The 22,053-nt window shown below is 40.8% G+C and overlaps 1 protein-coding gene and 1 pseudogene across 2 annotated transcripts; both read right to left on the bottom strand.

The window, feature by feature from the left end:
• Positions 1–3,759: 3,759 nt before the first annotated feature.
• Positions 3,760–12,880, bottom strand: LOC110045410 (sodium- and chloride-dependent taurine transporter-like; annotated as a pseudogene). Its single transcript, XR_016201714.1, has 8 exons — positions 12,604–12,880; positions 11,542–11,676; positions 10,906–11,015; positions 10,426–10,526; positions 10,176–10,274; positions 6,465–6,597; positions 5,835–5,969; positions 3,760–5,132 (listed from the first exon to the last, which is right to left on the bottom strand). The product of XR_016201714.1 is annotated as a sodium- and chloride-dependent taurine transporter-like (transcript).
• A 1,090-nt stretch (positions 12,881–13,970) lies between these two features.
• On the bottom strand, positions 13,971–21,803 carry LOC110045414 (uncharacterized). Its single transcript, XM_089270551.1, has 6 exons — positions 21,267–21,803; positions 19,000–19,109; positions 18,416–18,514; positions 17,674–17,784; positions 16,894–17,097; positions 13,971–16,267 (listed from the first exon to the last, which is right to left on the bottom strand). Exons 1-6 carry the CDS (start codon positions 21,682–21,684, stop codon positions 16,088–16,090), a joined length of 1,122 nt encoding a protein of 373 aa, XP_089126677.1. The 5' UTR covers positions 21,685–21,803; the 3' UTR covers positions 13,971–16,087.
• Between the last annotated feature and the right edge of the window lie 250 nt (positions 21,804–22,053).

Genomic DNA, 22,053 nt, shown 5'->3' with positions numbered 1-22,053 from the left:
ATGTACACAGATGCGTCTCTTCAGTTCTTCTTTTACCTCCCCCCCCCCCCCTTCCGCACCTTCCCCCACCCTGGAGAGATCTGAGGTTTGCTCCGAGAAAATCCATTCTGCTACGTAGCTTCTCTGGGAATCTGTATGATGTGACGAGTTGGAGATGCGAATGATGGAGATTGCAAAGTTTTTCCTTTTGGATCAATTCTTGGTAAGTCATAAGACTCTTGGTAAGTCATAAGATTCTTGGTAAGCCACAGGTAATGCCTAAGTCCCCTTGCGAAGAATCGCAGTGGTCGTGTTCATCATCTTAAACTGGATGTTTGTTTTGATGAACGCAACCTACCATGATTCCCTGCAGGCGAGTGTCGTAGAGGGAGTTGGCCATACCAGTTGCAATACAAGCTTGCTCGGTTGAGAATTACTCAGTTGTAGCCTTCTTTACTGCGAGAGGATCGTTGTAATGTTTGCATCGACCGACGTAACTATTTTGTTTCCACGTATTAACAATCTTATCTTATCTTTATCAGTAAACTTACCATAATGACTTGAGGTCCTCTTTTGCGTTGGACTCCATGGTCTCGTAAAATTTGATCCATCATTTTCTGGTCTGGTTTCAGCAGGGTGAGAAATCGCTGTCAGCAGAAACAAAATAAAAGATTGAAGCGCACTTAGAGGAGCTGCTTTCGCGAAAAGAAATATTGCACGCTACGAAATACTCTCGAAGGGGAGTATCAGTGATTAAAGCTGTGAGCAGCACATGCAACAGCTGCATCAACCGCAACAACTGCTCATACAGAAATTATATAAGTACATCAAAATTATTGTCATCATCATCATTATCATCATCATCATCATCATCATCAATCCTTATCCATTACTGGATGCGTAACGTCTCAATATCACAACCACAAGGACAAGTATATAGAGAAATGATGTCGACGAAGCAAAGTTAATTCTAGTCCAATGGATTAAGGAAGCCAATTTCTTTATGAAGTGATTTAGGACGGGATACTTATCCATCGCATGTTATTCCCCAACACTTTGTGAGGATGCCCTAACAATATATTACATGCTCCTATTCCTGGTCGAAGGGGGACATGAGAGTAAAGTCTTTAGTGTCTTACCCAGAACACAACACGACGACCTCCAACTCGAAACCGCTCGATCCGGACTCTTGTGCCCTAGCCATATAAGGCCACCATACTTCCCAAATACTATAAAAACAACTTCCATGAAAATGGAAAACAAATAAGCAGAGCAGAAACAAAACTTACTTCACGGAGAGTTCCCGGTGTCTTCCATAATTGGTGAATTGCAAATCCTGGAATGAGCAACATGAATGCCAGGGCCATCATCCAGCCCACCAGTTCGGCCCATCCGAGATACGGCCGTTTGTTATATGACACACCGTTCCACTGTCTTATATTTGCCAAGACAACAGCCTGAGGAAACGTTTACAGAGAAATTAAAGGAATCGACCGAAACTTATTTTTATCCAGATGATGCTATGCTAATATATTTAGCGTCTTCTGCATCACCCAAATCGTACTTCTTTTTGTTTTAATGTGGATTCTTTATTTCTTTGTGTCGCCTCTACCTTAAATAGCTGTTCAAAAATGTAGCCCACTTCTTTTGGAAGAGCTGAGGAAACAGGAATATAAAATCACATTCGAAATGGTCATTGCCAAGATTTCATTAATTATCAAGATAAAGCGATAGCGCTTCTTAAAAATACTGGCCATACCTTTCATGTTTGCCTTTCGCAAACCGTCTTAGTCTTTTCTATCTTTCTTTATTTTTTCTACTTAAGAATACTATGATCTTACGATTTCCTTAAATTTGACGTAACGTAACATATTGCGACGTAGTTCCCTAAAGTGAATCATACATGCACTTATAAATACAGATAAACAATTACTTTTTCAGAAATGATACATGCGTTACACATAATAATTTACTTCTCAATTCTAATTGAAAACGTTCAGTTCAACTATATGTCGATTACTATCGATCTGCTGAAGTTGTAGTTCTTTCTAAATCAAACGGATTTTCTCCTACTTTGATATTCCTTCAAATCTTATCTTCAGCAAAACGTTTTCTGGACAGTAATATCACAGTTTTACATGCCCGCTGTACCTATAAGGCTTTTTCAAACCACTTACAATTGTGCAGACAAGCGTGATGTATTTCCAACAAATTCTGAACCACAGAAACGGCTTTCGTCCAGTCATGGCCTCTACGTCAGCGCTAAATCTGTCGACCCCTTTAGGGAAGATACAGTTTATATTATCGTCTAGATGTGTACTGTGTAAGGAAAGAGACGGTTTGTATATCTGATTTCAGTTAGAATAGATCCGAACGTCCACTCCTAAGTTTGAGAAGGTGATATCATCAAAAACTCTGGCGCTGATTCATGACAGTTTCAAAACCCGATTTTCGTCATCAACAGTTCGCTGCACGTCCAATTTTCGTCTTTGCTTTTTCTGTTTTAAATTGTGATGGTACACTTATCTCTTATTTGATAAATAAGCCTGTCAAAGACCAAAAATAGTACATGACTTCAAAGGCTATCCAATGTTATTTCAGACGTGCCCACGAAGCACACCCTTTTCAAGGCCCAATCAATAAATGATGTATTGCCTCTCTTCTCCCTCCACCCAGTCCCTCACAAATTAAGTTACTATAGTTACGATCAGCTGTAAGAAGTGTAGAAAGATTATATTCATATCTTGGTATTTCATTAATATCTCACCGTAATTCCAACTGATTATAATGATTTCCATCAGAGATACAAACAGCAGAGATAATCCTGCAGTCTGGTAATCCATCGGATTAAAAATGTACATTCCTCCCTAAATGAACACAAAAAAATTCATAGAAACCGAGTTCTTCTACCACACAGTTAACGGCCAGTTATATTTCAAGCTTTATTGATGAATTTAAATTCGTATTTCCTTGCTGTCAACATTGATTGATTATCATCAACCAGTTCATCTATGAAAACTGTGACGGAATGTTCACAGAATGTTATTATGTGGAAAGTGTACTATGGGATGTACATCTGTTGCACACAAGTACATATAAGTCCACCGCAAGGTTACTGCTTCCGTGAAAGCTCGTTAAATCGGGTCTAATTCTAGGAATACCGACGCTCAATTCATTTTCTGTAGCACAACACCTCTCTCCTCCGTAGGGTTGATTAGAACTCCGCTGTAGCAGTCACCTCGCTCAGCGGATTCTCACCACACGAGGAGCCACCTTTGAGTGTCGGTGGATGAGAGAGACACACTACACCGAATGGAAGTCCAGCACATCACAGACTAACCCCAACATTTTGCAGGTCGCCCAAAGAACTCAACGGTACCCATTTCTACTTCTGGGCGGAGAGAGGCACTGTGCAGTCTTGAGACACTGAGAAACTTTACGATATCCACAATTCTTGTGGCTGGAGTTAGCTTCTCGTCGTTAGTAACGCTGGCAAGATGCAGAGAGAACGAAACGGCGTTTCAAAAGTACAGTAAGGAGGAGCTTATTAAACTTTTGTTTCAGATCTGTGGGAAACTTAAGTTTTGAATGTTTTCGCTGTCAAACGTACTCGACCGCGCCTAACTAGCCGTGTATTCTAATGGCAGAGAATCAGGAATTCATTGACAAACTTAATTACCTGTGTAACACACGGGAGACCAAGAATGAACATGCTGGCGCAGAGCAACAGGACAAAAACTTGCTTTCTGTAACCTTTCTTCAGCCAGAGATACTCATCCACGATGGCAGTTATCACTGCCTCAATAGTGGCAAACTGAAATGCAAACAATCAACATTCAGAGCAATTTTCAACTGAGTGTCGTAAAACCAAAACTAATGTAATCAGTCTAGCCAATCACAAAGGACACAGACAATCCGGTGAACCAATCAAAACCCAAGTTAATGCACGTAGCTGACGCTAAACACTGGAAAACGTGTGCAAACGAGTCACAACTTATTTTGATTTTACTTCCGATTTGATGAAAGAGTGGTAGGAGTTTTTTTAGCCAACCGTGCAGCGTAGTAATCTCATAAAAATAACAGAACGCTGCCTCTATCCCAGGAAAGGACTCGTGACGAGTCTTCAGTCACATTACATTAACAAGGGAAGGGGGTTACGAAGAATACCGGCGAAATATTATGTAATTTGCCGGAAGATCAACATAGCTTTTACGGTGCATTATTACTGCAATATATGGCTATCCAATCCTAGAGTGACTAATATGAAGAAAAACAGTATGGCCCACAACACGGACAAAGGCATCTGCGATATTGCTTCAGGGTAAACAACAAAAGCCAGTCCGGGACCTACGAAAAGATCAAAAAAATATGTGGACTTAGGCTCCGTCTACACGTATCCGGATATTTTTGAATCCGCAACTTTTTCTTTCCGGATTCAATAATTTCCCCGTCCACGCGTAGCGTATTCAAATCGAATTTGCCTGTCCACACGCGTCCGATGGTATCCAGATCCACTATAGAGAAACTAGGCCTACACGTTGTGCCGTCATGGTCATGTTGGCTTATTGTCCGGTAAGAAACTGGAAACGATTTTGCAACGTCGTCGGGATTCGAAAATATCCGGATTCACCCTCCACACGTTATCGGATTCGTTGCGGATTTATTTTTTCCACTCTGGAGAGCGGATTCAAAGCTATCCGGATTTGCTGCCGAATTCGCCGGATGGGTGTGGACGGAAGCCGTAAATCACTACCTAGCAGATAGCGTGGTTTGTTTTGTTACCACTTATCCACTGGATAGCGGTTTATCCGGTCGACAGCGTTATCCGCCTTTCGAACAACCCAGGCCAGAACTAAACTAGGGCTCAATCCATTTACTGTAATGGGTGGTCACTGGGTATATTGCAAATAATTTGGCGAACTTCTGTTAGAAACTACATTTTATGAAGGCATGAGCATTCAAACGACGCTCAGATTCAGTTACAGTTTTTTTAGTCTTTTGTAATAAAGAACAATTGTCATGGCTTGAATAGGCTCAAGTTCAAGGCACCCGTGGCAGTTGTTGTCGAACTAGTTGTAGCTTCCAAATGTGATGAGAGTTCCAAACCCAACTCCAAGAGACCAGTAGATTTGAGTGGCAGCATAAACCCACACCTGCGACAAGAAATGAAAGAAACTGTGCAACAATAATTAGAGCGAGAATCGTTCAAGTTTAAAGCAAAACGCCTGCTGCCTTGTGAGTATGTGAGACATATTTCAATTAACACAAGACCGTGAAGTTTATTTAAGCAATAGACCGCAAGTTTTTATGGTTTATAGGCTGATAAACCACGCGGGATGTTGGAAGAACACGTGAAGAATTCGAGTGTTCTTCCAACATCCCAAGTGATTTATCAGCCTATAAACCAGAAAAACTTGTGGTCTATTGCTTTTATATAATAATTCACAAGACACACGAAATTTCCATGAGTTTACTGGCACAATAAACCGTAGCTGATTGACCAATGAGAGCGCGCGCATTTACTTAATTATTATATAAAGCAGACTAATCAATTGGCTGATTTATCTGGGGGAGGGTGGGGGAAAGGGAAAGTGAAAGGATACGGGTAGAACTTAAGACTATCGCAAGTAAAACCAGCTAGTGGCAAGATGGAGAACATAAACCTGGAACCTCCAAGTTCCAAGATATACATCCTAACTACTTTTGCAATGCTACCTCCGGTTACACTTTTTTAAACTATGTTCTCAGCGTTCCGTTTAATCTGCGTCGAGGAAAAACAACAGTAGCGGATGGAGTTAAAGAAAATCTTGAATTGAAATAGCGGGGTTTGCCTGTGTATCGTATGGTTGACCTACCTGCGGATCAGCAAGTCTTGAGAAATCCGGCTTTAAGTAAAACAGAATTCCGTCTCCAGCACCTTCTAAAGTGAGTCCCCGGATGAGAAGTGTGAAAAGAACGATGAGTGGAAATGTCGCTGTGAAGTAGACAACCTGCAGGAAACATTGCGCCAAACCAAATCAACTCATTAACGCAGCTACGTCACGGTTTACGCATCTTGAAAAGTTTAGCCTACATTTTTCATGTTCGTCGTTTGCAATCGCTGTTAATCGTCTCCATCTTTCCCCATCCTTGGTCCTTTTTGCTTACTTTTACCCGTTTGGTTTCTTTCCATCTAAGAAAACTATCATTTTCAGATTTCATTCAATAACTAAAAATTAGATGCCGTGACTGAGATCCTTTGAGCACGACACGGAAAACATCAGTTAAATTTCGTAGCTATCCGTGAATAAATTGTACAGCTCTCGGATCTCAGCTGTCGATTTAGAGCGCGTTATTTCTCAGTTAGCAGCTATCTATTCTATCTCGTTTACTGTTGGATGTTTGCCCAGAGCTATTAAGCAGCTCGGCTGACAACTGCTAGTGCTCAAAACATTTCATTTCGCACTCTGCCGCTTGATTCTTACTGAGAATTCACTTATTATTACCTTTCCAGATGATTTTATTCCTTTGAACAGGCAAAAAAATACAACAACCCAAGATAGTACTGTTGCTCCAACCAGCTCCCATCTCATGTCTCCAAAGTCTCCAATACCGTCTGTAATTTGCAACACGTTGTTTCTAAAAATTGAATTGCGAAACAATTTTCAAGTCATCAGTGTGCGAGAGAGCGCACTCTCTCAGGCTAAGAAGAAGCAGTTTCCACTATTCGCCATGCCAAAATAAAAGCCTTGTAAAACGCACACGGAAATCTACGAGTTACATTTCGTTGGGCCTTATAAAAGGCACGGCGCTCCATTTATTTTCACGTTGACGTTGCACTGTTTCTGAGAAAAAAACAAAAAACGGTTTCAGCATATAAACCGCACTAAAAGGGCATCAGAACTACGGTGGCCTGTAAGCGACAACTCGATATTTTTCATTGTCACATAAAAAATTTTGCTTTCGTGTTTTAATAAATGAGCAGAGCTTTATTTTTTGTCTTTCTTTGTCCCTCGACCGCGATTTTATTAATCGCGATCGCTACTTATAACTTTCGATCGCAACTATTAACTAAAAACTCTTGATCGCGACTTATAACTCGCGATCGCGTCTTATAACTCGGGATCGCAACTTTTAATTCCCGATCGCAACTTATAACTCGCGATCGCTACTTACAACTTTCGATCGCAACTTATAACTCTTGATCGCAACTTATAACTCTCGATCGCAACCTACAACTCTTGATCAAAACTTATAACTCTCCATCGCAACTTATGACTCTTGATCCCGACTTATAACTGTCGATCGCAACTTATAACTCTCGATTGCAACTTATAACTCTCGATCGCGACTTATAACTCGCAATCGCAACTTATAACTCGCGATCGCAACTCATAACTCTCGATCGCGACTTATAACTCTCGATCGCGACTTATAACTCGCGATCAAAACTTATAACTCGCAATCCCAACTTATAACTCGCGATCGCAACTTAAAACTCGCGATCGAAACTTATAACTCGCGATCGCAACTAATATCTCGCGATCTCAACTTATAACTCGCGATCGCAACTTAAAACTCGCGATCCAAACTTATAACTCGCGATCGCAACTTAAAACTCGCGATCGAAACTTATAACTCGCGATCGTAACTTATAACTCGCGATCGCAACTTATAACTTGCAATCGCGACTTATAACTCGCGATCGAAACTTATAACTCCCAATCGCAACTTATAACTTTCGATCGCGACTTATAACTCGTGACTGCGACTTGTAACTTGCGATTGCAACTTATGACTCCCGTATAACTCTCGATCGCGAATTAAAACTCGCGATCGCGACTTATAACTCCCGATCGCAACTTATAATTTGCGATCGCAACTTATAACTCTCGATCGCAACTTATAACTCTCGATCGCGACTTATAACTCGCAATCGCAACTTATAACTCGCGATCGCAACTTATAACTCTCGATCGAAACTTATAACTCCCGATCGCAACTTATAACTCGCGATCGCAACTTATAACTCTCGATCGCGACTTATAACTCGCAATCGCAACTTATAACTCGCGATCGAAACTTATAACTCTCGATCGCGACTTATAACTCTCGATCGCGACTTACAACTCGCGATCGCAACTTATACCTCGCGATAGCAACTTATAACTCGCGATCGCAACTTATAACTCGCCATCGCCACTTATAACTTCCGATCGCCACTTATAACTTGCGATCGCCACTTATAACTTGGGATAGCAACTTATAGCTCGCGATGGCAACTTATAACTCTCGATCGCCACTTATAACTCTCGATCGCGACTTATAACTCGCAATCGCAACTTATAACTCGCGATCGCAACTTATAACTCTCGATCGCCACTTATAGCTCGCGATCGCAACTTATAACTCGCGATCGCAACTTATAACTCTCGATCGCGACTTATAACTCGCAATCGCAACTTATAACTCGCGATCGCAACTGATAACTCTCGATCGCGACTTATAAGTCTCGATCGCGACTTCTAACTCTCGATCGTAACTTGTAACTCTTGGTGGCGACTTTTAACTCGCGATCGCAACTTATAACTGTCGATCGCAACTTATAACTTTTGATCGCGACTTACAACTCTCGATCGCAACTTATAACTGTCGATCGCAACTTATAACTGTCGATCGCAACTTATAGTTCTCGATCGCGACTAAAAGCTCGGAATCGCAACTTATAACTCGCGATCGATATAGTCGATTGCGACTTATAGCTCTCCAGCGCGACTTAAAACTTTAGATCACAACTTAATATAAAGATTTAGGCCAGCCTATAAGCGTAGCTCCTGGGCCGGATTGCTTAGAGCCCGAGTAAGCTAACCCAGGAAAAGGTGGAATTTTGAAAATCAACTCATGGGTTTCCTTTTCTTTCCTATATGAGTATGGGGCTCCGCTCTTCGGGGGTTCGAGTTATCGGGGTCGGTTGAATATCCAACCTGCCGCGTTAATAATTGATACTTTGCTGATTTTTCAGCACTTCAGTATACAGTGACAGCTAAAGCACTGCATCCAGTATGACTCATAAGATCGGGAAATGACTGTCAAATATGTGAACGGTCGGTTGCACTGATGAAAATCAAATTGCTGTGGTGTTAGTTTTGAGCGTTTTTAACGATTACAGGACAAGAAAAGCTAATGGGATGACATCCCTGGTGAGTTACATGAACCAGAATTCGGGTTATCGGGTTAAATTTTTACCAAGGGAAACAAAATTTAGTTCGAGTTAGCGGGGAATTCGAGTTATCCGAGTTCGAGTTACCGGGATTCTACTGTACTTCGCTATGACTTTTCTTGTCGCCCTTTTCCGATTTCACGCCAACGGAGCTCTTCCAAGTTACATTCCTAATTTACGTAGCGCAATGGAAATCGAGAGGCCTCGATAGAGGATTATTTCTGTCTTGGATTTTTTTTTAGCTACTGGGAAGTGCTCTCATTTCTGCTGGTATATCATGGCATTCGATTAAGTTTAAGGCATCTCAAAAGGATCCTCAGTAGTCGTGGACTAAGCAGGAGAAATATCCGTTCAAGCATCAAGAGAGTCGTGGTTGCAGTAGAGCAAGAATTACAATGAAACCTAATGTCTTTGAAATGCTGCAAAGGCACTTAACACACGTTTACTCCTTTTTGAAGTCAATCATATAGCAAATACAAACTAAAATCACAGGGTAAATGCACACCTCCTCCACTTCGTCCGCCATATTGAAACTTGCAGCACGTTCTGTATTACCTCTCACCAGAGCCCCTAGTGCAGGCGCGAAAGCGAGAGTTATAATTCGTGATCGAGAGTTTTAAGTCGCGATCGAGAGTTATAAGTCGCGATCGAAAGTTTTAAGTGACGATCGAGAGTTATAAGTTGCGATCGAGAGTTATAAGTTGTGATCGAGAGTTATAAGTCGAGATCGACAGTTGTAAGTCGCGATCGACAGTTGTAAGTCGCGATAGCGAGTTATGTGTTGCGATGGAGAGTTATGAGCTGCGATCGACAATAAATCAAAGACAAAAAAAGAAAGCTATGTTCATTTAATTAAGTTGCCAAAGCAAAATTTTTATGTGGCGATGAAAAATATCGAAATGTCCCTTACAGGCCACCGTACAGAACTGACCTTTTATACGCATGTAACAGTAACGAAATATAAAGACTGGAGCCACTAATTATGATGTTTACTCACGTCCAAAACTCAGCACTAGGGGAGGTGTACTTTGCTGTGCAGTTTTCGGATAAATCGAAAGATGTACAATTAAACACATCGTTTCCTTTTCGTTCTGCCCTGTAGAAACAAATATGTAGCATATCGTCAAGAGCTTCCGTTTAGCATTCTTAGCCTGCTAGCAGGCTTACTTCTTGTTTGCAACTCGCTCAGCTCTGCAGACAACCAACGCGAGAAGCAAGCAAGTGAAATACACGATTCCCAAACGCACTCATCGTACTCGTCATGCATTCCATCTGTGACCTCTACGTGATGAAGGAATGCGTGACGAGTCCAAATATAAAGCCCGCGTAGGAAGCTTTCAGTACGTACCTGTAAATTTAAGTACTTAAGTAAATTAGGAAATACATGAGTAGAACTAACAAAAGAATTGAAGTAACACCTTTTGATATTTTCTTTTTCTGACAGTCACTCCAGTCGGCGAAGGACATTCTAAACTCAAGCCTGATACCCTGTTATTGTAGTTTTATAACTATTTTTCTTTTGTTTATTAAAAAGAAACTGAAAAAAAAAAAATCATACACCTGGTCCAACAACACCCTCACCTCTCCCCCCATTTAGATTGGACGAGGGAGTGCCCCCCCTCTCCCTCTTCCCTTCTTCCCTCTTCACATACCGGAAAAAAATACTCAAAAACACTGCACACTTACTGGCAAAACATCGTATTCCACGGGTGGTCACAGGTTTTCTAAGGTACTTCAGATCGAAATGATTCAAACAAGTAGTAAAATGTCCAGGTCAAGATTATGATGTAGTAAATACAGCAGAGGTAAGACATCACACATATGGCGTAACCGACTCCTGGAAATATGTAAGAATAGCATTGATGGTAATATTAATATTTCTTCTTACTTTTTTCACATAGAAGGCATTATAACCTGGAAAGTCAGTCCTCTCCCGCCCTCCGCCTAATCCTCGAGCGAGAGACGTTTGCCCATTATTGTTTGTGTTTTACATTGTTTTTGTTAATTTTATTGTCTTTCTTTACAGCTATGATCGCGAGGGAGAGGAGGCACAGACTGGGAGAAGAAAAGGATCTGGTTAGAAATGCTTTCAATTCCTTATCTTTGTTCTTACTATCACCCCCAAACGGCCATTCCCTTCCTCCGCCCCATCGCATAATCTCCCTTGGGCTTGTGTTTTTCCGCACTCCGGGCATCAACCCCAAACAATGACTGTCCCCAACCCCCCAACCCCCCCCCCCCCCCCCGCACCAACTTGTCTGATCCCCCGGGGCTTGTAATTTGCCCGCGCTTTGGGCCACTAGCACTGGTCTGTGAACAAGTGGGGGTCCCGTATTTTGACCTTGGACGTAGGAGCATAGTACCTTTCATTAACGGACAAATTGATTTCCACACGCCAATCACTCCGGAGCTAAACCACTGACCGATCGCAAGCTCCAGGAAGAAGAGTGGCATACCATTCAAGAACAACAGCAAAAAATATGAGATAAGGAAGGACGCTGTTTAGGAAAAATAACAAGACATAAAATCATTACTTAAGAGCATTTGCTTTGGGCATTTTTCCTTTTGAACAAGCTGTAATCTCCTTTGAAGCTTTCTTTTGAAATCGTCACGCAACGTTCCCAGCAACGCCAAAATGGGCGTTGCGTGACGAGCCTCGACGTTGCTCCAAATTTGTTTTTCCTCTTCGAGGTTCGCTTGTTTGATAATATTTCCCCGCTTTTTCGAGTATTAATTTTGATTCTTCTTCTCCCGTCTCTCCTTCCCTCTCCCCTTATTCATTAGTATAAATGTAATCGCGATAGTACTTTCGACTCTGTCAGCAGGGATTCCCTCCCCTGGGAGCGAAGCTATGAGCAGCAGTCCTGAGGGAGCAGAACCCTAGGGTCGTCACGCAACGCTTCTTCCAAAAGCGTCGTGTGGGGGGATAAGCCGACGTTTTTGCTATTAATGTTTTTCTTTTTCTTTTTTCAGCAACTCTGTTAACTAGAATAAACATTGCAGAATTAAATTTGTTTCAGTGGAGCGAATAAACGAGCGAACAAGACAGTTAAACGTCTTAAACAAATCCCGATCTTTGTACCTTAGTATTCGACCGATTGCGCGTGGTTCCAAAAATAACATGCGCGCATGTGGAGCTTACACAAATGTATGGTTTAAATCTGCCAGAAATTATTTCTGATATTAATCATAATTGCTGTATTGGTTGTAAGCACAGTAAATCCCCGTTATTCGCCATTAGCACTTTTCCAGCGTGCTTTAATTCCAAATCAAAACATTCAATCAAACGGGGCGAATTTTCCCGTTAATCCCATATCGACACACTGTAGCGAACTAGCGCAAACTGAAGAACAAATTCTGAAGCTCAAATCTCGTTATAATGTGTAACCATTGAACACCATTTCTCTGGCTTAATTAAATATTACCTCCGCCGTTTTTGTAAGCCAGGTAAGGGAACCTCCAAATGTTTCCAAATCCGACGCAGTAGCCGAGAGAAGAGAGAATGAAATCTGCTTTTCGACCCCATTTTTCACGCTCTTCAACTTGCGCTGGCTCTGCTTTCTCTTCCCCAGATAACGTTGACTGTTTTCCAGAACCAGGGTTCCCATTCTCATCGGTGGACATGTTTGCAGTGTTGAGAATTTCCCGTGTTCACGATGAATGTAACAACTAGCGCCGTGCGTAGAATGTTGCCAAATTTGCATAAACATTTCAAGCAAAATCTCTTCGCAGGGTGCTGCCAAGATGGAGGCAGAGGGTGGGAGGGGTGGGAGAAAGTACTGAATGGTGCGCCTTATTTATTTCACTAAAAAATTTCAAGAAGAAAATCTCTGGCTCCAGAAATTTTCATCCTACTTAATGAAAGTTGGAGTGGAAAGAAAACCTGTAAACTCAGAGTAAAAATAATGGTTAAACTGGCCCGTGAAGCCGGAGTAGCCCAGGCAATGAACGTTAGTTGCACAGTAGGATATATAGGCCAATTACGTTGTTGACAAATGTTGTAACAGCTGTAGATAGGTTCGGGATTCGATATATACATGCATATCAAGAAAACGTCCATTATTCTTGCCGTTTTTTAGTTTTCTTCCTTCCTTTCTTTCTTTTTTTCTTTTTTTTATTGAGGGGGGTGGGGGGGGGGGCAGTCCACACTACGCCAGAAAAATGGGAAAACGCAGCTTCGTTTCTACGGTTAGGCCTACCATCCACACTAATCCGTCATGAAAACGGAGCTTTTAGAAAACGCTCTCAAGACCGGGAGAATTTCAAAATGCCGGCTTTGCGTTTTTGTGTGGTCGTGGTGTGGACGGAAAACATTTGGAAAACGGAGCTTTTCGAGATGACGTTACAATAATCATACGATTTCCCTGACCTCTTTTGTTTTCAACGCCGCTGAGGATTTTTCACGAAGTTTGGCGAAAACTAAAACTCTCCCGAGGTCTTCTCGTCGGGACTAAGAGAGGAAGAAGAGAACTGGGGAAGGATGATTGGATGCCCGAGGGGTAAAAAAATTGGGTCGGGGTGTGCGGCCCGCTTGCGAAAACCCTTACCCTATTTATGACCGAAATCTGCGATTTTGACCACCGTATTTTTGACCTGACCAAAAATTCTATACCCTATTTCTGACCAAAACGCTTGAAAAGCCATGCCCTTTGGGGCTGCACATACCTATATAGCCCACATAAGGGGGTACCCCGCCCCCAGGGGTTGAATGATGTTGAATAACCTCGGAATACATGGAGGGGGCAAGGAAGGCAGGGTGGAATCCGAGTATAGACAAAGATGAAACTAAGTATTTGTAAAATTGCAAACGAGAAATTTATTCACACATATTTACAGTTTGTAGATTTATGGCAGTGTAGGTCTCCTGTTTTATTTGCAAAATTTTAAGAATATTTCAAGAAATTGAAAAGAATATCATTTTGAGTGTTGAAAATTTGTAAATACAATACAATTTTATGTTTTTAACTAAATCGTATAAAATTCTTCCTTTCTCCAAACGGCAAAACTAGCCGAGAACAACAAAAACAACAGTTCCATGTGTTCGATGCTAATATAATTTTTGCAAGACGTTATGTGGGTTACATCAGGCTTTTATACACTCCCCTATGTCGACCTATGCCATAATCAGCCATTAACAACTTTTTACATATATTATAAAGGAATAATAAATATGGGTTATTAATAAGTAAACCAAGCGTGAGGTGAATATGGCAGGATAATGGTCAAGTTTTATTTGCATGGTTATAGATCAAGACGTAGTGGAGGTCCTTCCATAAACACGCAAAAAAGAACTATATGTCCTGCCATCTTGACCAAACAAGCTTGGCCAGTAGAATACTTATCCTTTTCTGTACACTAGCAGGCAATGGTTGCTGAGATAACCCCATTCTGCCTGCACGCAGGAACTAGCCATGTAATAATTTGTAAGTTATGTTGCAGGTTATTTCAAACCTTCGTCGCATCTTTGCTTTGTACAGCTGTCACTTTTATAAATATGAATACAATGCATGCATTTTCTAGTCGTACTTCTCGAACTGATAAAATCAGTGCTGGTTGGCAACAATTAAACAATTTATATTTTTTTTTATGTCCGAGACCCATGGTTTTTGTATGACTATTCGCCACCCCTAGAGTAACCTAGTTGTGGAATGTCCATTGCTTGGCCGAAAGCACGATAATTCTGCATTTTTAAGAATGAAAAAATGCAGACGGTTTGGAGTTACGTTTTGATTCAGTCTCACACTCTAAAATCTTGAGTGTCGTCAAACCTCTCTTTAGACTCTTTCTAACTACATGCCGGCATGTTGTTTAAGTAATCTAAATTCTTGCATATCCTACAAGCTTTAAACTTGTCGAAATTGTCGTCAAACTGAAGTCTATGACTCTCGGGCTGTTTCACGAAAGCTTATTAACGATTTCCTTACACTTATTAGATAAATTAATTTAAATAAACAATAGCCACCATTTGGCGTAGAAAGTAATATGCTCGGATATTCCGCGGACACAAATCTGTTTTTAAAAAGGCGAACAGATTTCCGAGAGCGAGGCTCGAGGAACTTTGCTAAAAGTCAAATGACTGCTATTGTGTTTATGATCCTTGAAATATTTTTCGTAACGCGCGTGGGAGCTTTTGAAAATTGGGGATTCCCAAGTTTTCGCTGGGGCATATTTAAACGCGACGTGTTTAGACCAATCAGATAGAGGAGAAAATATATTTGATGGATAATGTTACTTAATGATAATTATGCACGTCTTCTTGTCAGAAAGACTCAACAACAGTAAGATTTTATTATTGTCTGAAAAACAGCATAGGGGGAGATAAATCGCCAACGATAAACAAATTTGAGATATTTGCCTTTTAATTTAGGAGAAACTGAACAACATGATATGCATTCGTAAATCATTGCGTCCAACCATGTTAAGCAGGTTTGTCACAGTATTGTTTTAGACGAAGTTCTACATAACGCTTATACGCTGCACTGGCCATAAAACAAGCACTTTCAGATTTCCAGTTTTCAGGGGAGAGTTATCTTGTTCTCCCAAAATTAATAACGTTGATTTAAGATATAGGCAGAAGGAATGTTGTCTTGTCAGTTCCTATATCTGACTTAATTACTTTAGTATTTTTACTATAATAGAAAAGCAGTTTTCAAAGCGCATTTGATCATTCTTAGCCAGAGCCATGTGCTTCTGTTCTTAGTTATGAAATTCATCATAATAAATTTCAATTATTAGTTAGTACAATAGATTATCATCTTGGTTAATATCATTTAATGGAACATTTGCATTGAAAAACATTTCTATCTCCGCTGACCCTTCCCTCCCCCGCGAACCACACGTCCTCTACCACCACTATCACCGCTCACCTTTTTACCCTTCGTTGTTTTGTTTTTTTGTTGTTTTGTTTTTTTATGTGCTTAGAGGACATTCCCAGTAATGAAGATAACAATACATTTGGCCTGCCCCAGTGCTCACGGTGCCTTTACACTCGCACGTGTACTTCTGTCTTTGATCTGAGTCCTTGGAGCGTGACAGTTGACTTACTTTAGCGTCATTGGTATCGCAATGAACAGCCATGATTTGCTTGCCCTGAAAGAAAAAAAAATGCACTAATCAAAATACTGCTTCTCTTAAATATATCAATATTTTTATCACGCTTAAAGAGTGTTTTCACATGACGACGCACTGCAGCCATAATCAAGGGCGGATTTGGGGGGTGGGGGGGGGGGGGAGGGTGGATTGGATGGCTAGTCCCCCGCCACCCCTTTTGGTTAAGCCAAAAATTAAAAAAGGAAAGGAGTGTGAATATTGTGGCCGAAAAAAAGGCAAAAACTATGGGCAGGTACCTCGCTATAATTTCTAGTTGCTGTCATTGCTAGTGATATCTGGAACAACAGTTTTAAATAAGGTTTCAATTCTCGAATTGCAACATTTTGTGAACATGCCCTATTCTGGAACCCCAAAGTACTAGCCACCCCCTTGACAAATCCTGGATCTGCCCCTGATAATAATGTCCTAAGACAATGAAACGGCGGCCGTGTTGGTGTACCAAACCAATCCTTTGGGAGTTGAACTCTTTTCTTAGGTAAACATTTTCTCTTATTAATTCCAATAACTTTGCATGGCTACTGGCCAAGTCTAGGAGGGTTATCCTAGAATCATGAAATTCTAAGTTTTGTTCCTTGTGAAATCATTTCAGGCAGAGCTTCACCTACCTTTTGCTCGGTCACAGATATTTTAGCGTATGCTGGATCTACTTTAGTAGCGTTTTCTTCTATCTTGTAGTGACAAAGAGAAAGATTGGCTCCAGGCCCCGGTGATCCTCGAGGTCCCGAAGGTCCAGGACTACCGACAGGGCCCTGGGTGCCATTATAGCCAGGAGGTCCCCTCGGAGGGACCGTTTTACTCATATTTATCACCTGTGAGGAAAAACATACACACGTTTGTTTGTTTGTTTATTTGAAGTTTTTTTTTTTGGATTAAACGAGACGGAAACAATATTTTCGAAATACATGGCTTTTATTGACCCTTGCATCGTAAGAGTCGTTCAAAGAACCATAATATGGCGGTACCTTTCAAAATACATACATATATTTTAATTAGTCTTCGATTTTTATTGATTCATAATCAGTCATGGCTGATTCGATTCTCTACCGAGTTCAGGACAGTCTTTGCAAATCTGCGTGCGTTTTCTATTTTAGAAATCTAATAGAGCGTATCGGAAATTATATATTTTTTGTTGCTGTTGTAATTGTTGTTTTATTTATGTTTTTTGGACCAGGTGCGCTATATTAGTCGTTTAGACAAAACATACAGTGATCTATTCGTCTTTTCTCGATTTTGTAAAGAAATCAATCATTAAATATGTTTTCAAGAAGGTGACGTTGATGGGAGAAAAGGGCCATCACACAACATTCGGGGAACAATGAAATTTTACACCCAGTGCTCAGCTCTCTTTCTGAGCCCGTTCCATAAGGCTTCGTAAGATTATGTACCTGATCTTTTACGTCCCGTAGATCATTTTCAGTGGAATTTAATTTGCGCCATAACTCTAAGAAAACGTCCTTCTTCAAAGACGTTGAATTTAGGGTAGTTATGGCTTGCTTCTGCAAAAAAAAAAAAAAAAAAAGAAAAGAAAGAAAGAAAGAAAGAAAGAAAGTAAGTAAGTAAGTAAAGTAAGTAAGTAAGTAAGTAAGAAACAAAACTATAATTAACAAAAATCATTTCAATTTTCCATTCAAATATGTGGTCATAAACATCTTAAACTTTCAAGTTCTGCATTTTGATAAAAAAAAAAAACATGCACTTTTTGTGTTCTAGAGATGTAAATTTCTTTTCATTATCTGATCGAGAGATTGTTGCCAAACGCTCGGCTACTGTAGTCTATCTTTCACAATTACATTTTCCGTCATTAGCTGGCCTTTTAGTCGCTTTGGGAAGCGAACATTTTTAGCCTGACGAGTCAATGATGGAAAAGATTATTCACAAGATTGAAAATTGATGAACACGGATTAAAAACGACCAATTTGAAAAATTTAGGCTAAACTTTTCAAGATGCGCAAAACGTGACGTAGCTCCTTTAAGTGTGGCCAAGGGTTTTATTGATTTTGAACCCCAAGCGGTAAGTCAACTGTTTTCTCCTTAGAGCACATTCCAAATACCAGTCGTCGAATCGTATTTTACATCAAGAACTGAAAAAAAAAAAAAAAATTGCTTTATAGGTCCCACAAAACTCACATTTTTAAGCAAGTGTTGTTGCGTCCTGTTGATTTCGTCGCTCAGTTTTGTCAGATCTTCCGAAATTTTCTTGATAGATTCTTGCAGCGATTTTCCTTTCTGAAAATAAGATGCATAAAAAAGGTAAATAATTTGGATCAAAACCAGATGGCACGGAAACAATTTCGAATACGTAAGAGACTGTGACCCTGACAGCCCCAGAAATTTAATAAATGCGAGCAAGGCCGCAAGACGTCGAGCTATCTTGCCAGGTCGACATAAGTCAGTTATTTACCGCGAGAAAAGGCTTTATAAAGGCGTTTCATAAGACTACTACTAGGAGCTAAATAACTCCCCCTTCCCCTCCCCTTTCCCTTCCCTCCGCCTTCCCCTCCCACTCCCCTCCCCCTCCCCCTTCTCCTCCCCTTCCCCTCCCCCTCCCCCTTCCCCTCCCCTTCCCGTCCCGCTCCCACTCCCCCTCCCCCCCATAGACTGGAACACTTTTCCCCTTATCTAGAACCGGTAGTACGTAACGAAAAAACTAAACAAAACACAATTGAAGTTTCCGCTAAGCCTTTGCACGATTACTCGCGCTATTTACATACCGTGCTTAAAATAACACTGATCTCCTCCAGGGATGAAACGTTGTCCTTGAGGGTTTGTACATTTTCTGAGAGATTTTTCCACGCGACTCTGGGCATCACTGTTGGAAATCCTAAGTAGGATAATAAACACAACTTAAAAAGAACGCATCAAACGCAGTGACGTAGTGGCGTATGTCTTTAAAAACTTAAGATTTTAATCCCTTGCGTCTCATATTTCCATTTCCTCTATTCCAGGGAAAGAGCCTCTTTCAGGAATGGCTCAGAAACAGAGAACCTCTATTATTGGTTGAATCTTGGTCATTCGAATGAATGATTCCCAAAGGCAGCCGGGAACACTTGTACTTATTCTAAATTTTGGTAACCATGTTCTTCAACTTCAAATTCGTACCCTTAGCTTTCTAGGACCAAAGCACGCTATTCTACCTCCGTGACTGAAGCGGAAAATCGCACTTAATCTTGTCGACAGACGATTGTGGCCACTTCTGTTTCCCTCTCTCTTTCCCGTTTTGAAGACAAAAAGCCCAATGAAAGGAGATAGAGTAAATTATGTTGTTTCAGCTAGTTCAAAGATCTTTGACAAGTCAGACCAAAAGGCTCTAGAAGTCTATTTTCTGTGGAATACTGTATAATCTTCCTACCATTATTGTGTTGAACGTTCAAAACTCTTCAAAAATTTGAGACAAGCTATCGATACCAGTAATCTCATATGCATGCCCCTTTGTCGCTTGCAGTTATCACTGTAAAATTTTTGATAAATATTAGTGGTTAAAACAGGATACATTAAGTAAACTTGCATACAAGCGAATAAGCCCTACAAATGAGTAACTCTCGTGTACATCATCGCAGACTTTCAACTGAAGACCTGAGACAGGAAATGTGTCGTAAACCCTTACGTATGAGGCCACAATCCTTTGAAGCATTTACAGAATCAACGGTTTTCTTTTCTTTTTGCTTCATTAGTATAAAAGAGACCTGGACAATTCAGCTGTGAGTATCGAAGCAGTGTTCATCATCAAGAACTCCAGTTAAGACTGGTTTGCGTGTAAGTTAGTGCGAAGTGTCAGCTGCCATCTCGCGGTTTGCCCATGAGAGTCCAAAGCAAACGTCTTTCACACGAAGCAAAAGAAACACGAGCTACCTGGACTTATGCCAGGCTAGACAAATGCCCGCACGGATCAACAGCCGTCAACATATCAGTTTATTTACTTGCACGAATCACAGTCGACTTCCGCCTTCACCTTCTAAACATGGGTAAATGAAGAATCTTTGGTATGGAACGGAAATCTTTTCGCATGATTACGGGATTTGGCTACTTTTGGTGATTTCTTTTTGTAATCATAAAACGCAACTACCAGCCGTGGTATTCGGATGATCACATTATTTTTAGATTTTAAATCTAGTTTAACGTTTCAGAAATGGTCTGCCAGTCTTTTGGTGGTCCGAGACGCAACGAAGATCTGATCAAGCGAAATCTGAGAAATTATTTTTTGATATTCAACGGCTGTTTTCCGGACATAAAAAATTTAATTCAGAACTCCATGTCACATAGGGAACTATTAAACGTGCAAGAGATCCGAATATCGTCGATAACTAAACTCTAACTACATCTGAATTTATGCCAAAAAAATGCACACAACTTGTGAAGTACTGACACTAAGATTCCCCCTATGTAAACAATAACAAAAATGCGTGATTAGGATTTCGCGGGGTTTTGATTGAAATTCCAGTAGCTTCTTACCTTCACATGCTGTGTTACAGATATATCCCGATTTCTGGAGCCCTAAAGTTCTTGAAACTCGCGATTATTCGAAGCAATCTTTGCCTCTCTTAGTAAAAAAGTTAGGAAAAATTTACCCGCCATCTTTCGCGCCAGTTTTCTGTTTCTTAAAGTGACTAGAAAAATCGAGATTACACTGTATTTTAAAGAGTAAATGCTTAGTACCTTAAGTAATAGTCGAAATATTAATAAACAGAAGCATGACTGAATATCAAATCAGTTAAAATACTAAATCTATGATTTGGTTCCCCATTTTTACTACAAAACGCAGGTTTCCGTGTAAGCCGCGGTGAGGATGTTGTGTTCTTTTTCGAACCCTAAAGCAGGTTAGTTTTCCCAACATAAATTGACTCATCCTGACCGGGGGTGCTAGTCATCGCAGATTAACAACTGATCCAGAAATTTGTCCTTTGGCGCTAAACATCACGAAGTCTCTAGCTTCGCATAAACAGCATAAATAGCATAAGTACTTTGTACAAAAAACACTTACCTGACACTGGTGTATCATTGTGGCATCCTTCGCAGGTCCCTCCGTCGTTCTCAATAAGCAGTTTGTAACAAAGAAAACTTGTGAACCCAAGACAAATTAGGGTCAGAACAGACAGAATTGAATTCAGTGCCACGAGACGTTTCATTCGTCGCGATGTCGAGTGGTACAACTTCCCGCATGGGTCTGTCTCCTCCATGTACGACATGGGTTCAGGACGACTTTTCCTTGCTTCCTTTGCTTGCGTTTTAGGGGATTGATTTCTGTACACACTGCTGTTTTTCGTAAACGCAGCCACATCAAGACTGCTGAAATCCAATTCGACTGACGGGTTTTCGTAGAAACGAAGCTCATCGTAAATTCCAGAACTTTGTCCTATGAAATAATCATTCTCTACTCTTGATCTTGGTTGCTGCAACATCTTATTGCAATTGCGAAGTCAGTGTCGACCGGTAGCGCACGTTTGGTCGAGGATGTTTTTGGGCGCGTCTAGTCTTCGTAAAACTATTTCCCTGTAACAGCGTAAGGTCGGCTTTAAGTGACCAGAAACGATATCAAATTGTGTCTCGCTATGCCGGTGAAACACGCAATTATTTTAGTCGTGGGAGGGGAGGTGGCAGGGGATGGTTTGAGGGTTGGGCGGAAATACTTCTCGAAGATCTTGAAATTACTTGCTTTTAAAACATGGTAGAATCTATCATTAATTGTGTGCTTAAAGTAAACTGCTTTTTTACCCCTGGGAGATCCAAACAAGACTTTCGTCGTCCATGGTATGTTTTTCCGAACAAGG

This window comes from Orbicella faveolata, unplaced genomic scaffold (genome assembly GCF_042242905.1).
Source record: "Orbicella faveolata isolate gen_17 unplaced genomic scaffold, um_ofav_v1 contig_34, whole genome shotgun sequence".
Taxonomy (NCBI): Eukaryota; Metazoa; Cnidaria; class Anthozoa; order Scleractinia; family Merulinidae; genus Orbicella; species Orbicella faveolata.
This window is presented reverse-complemented; position numbering and strand designations above follow the sequence as displayed.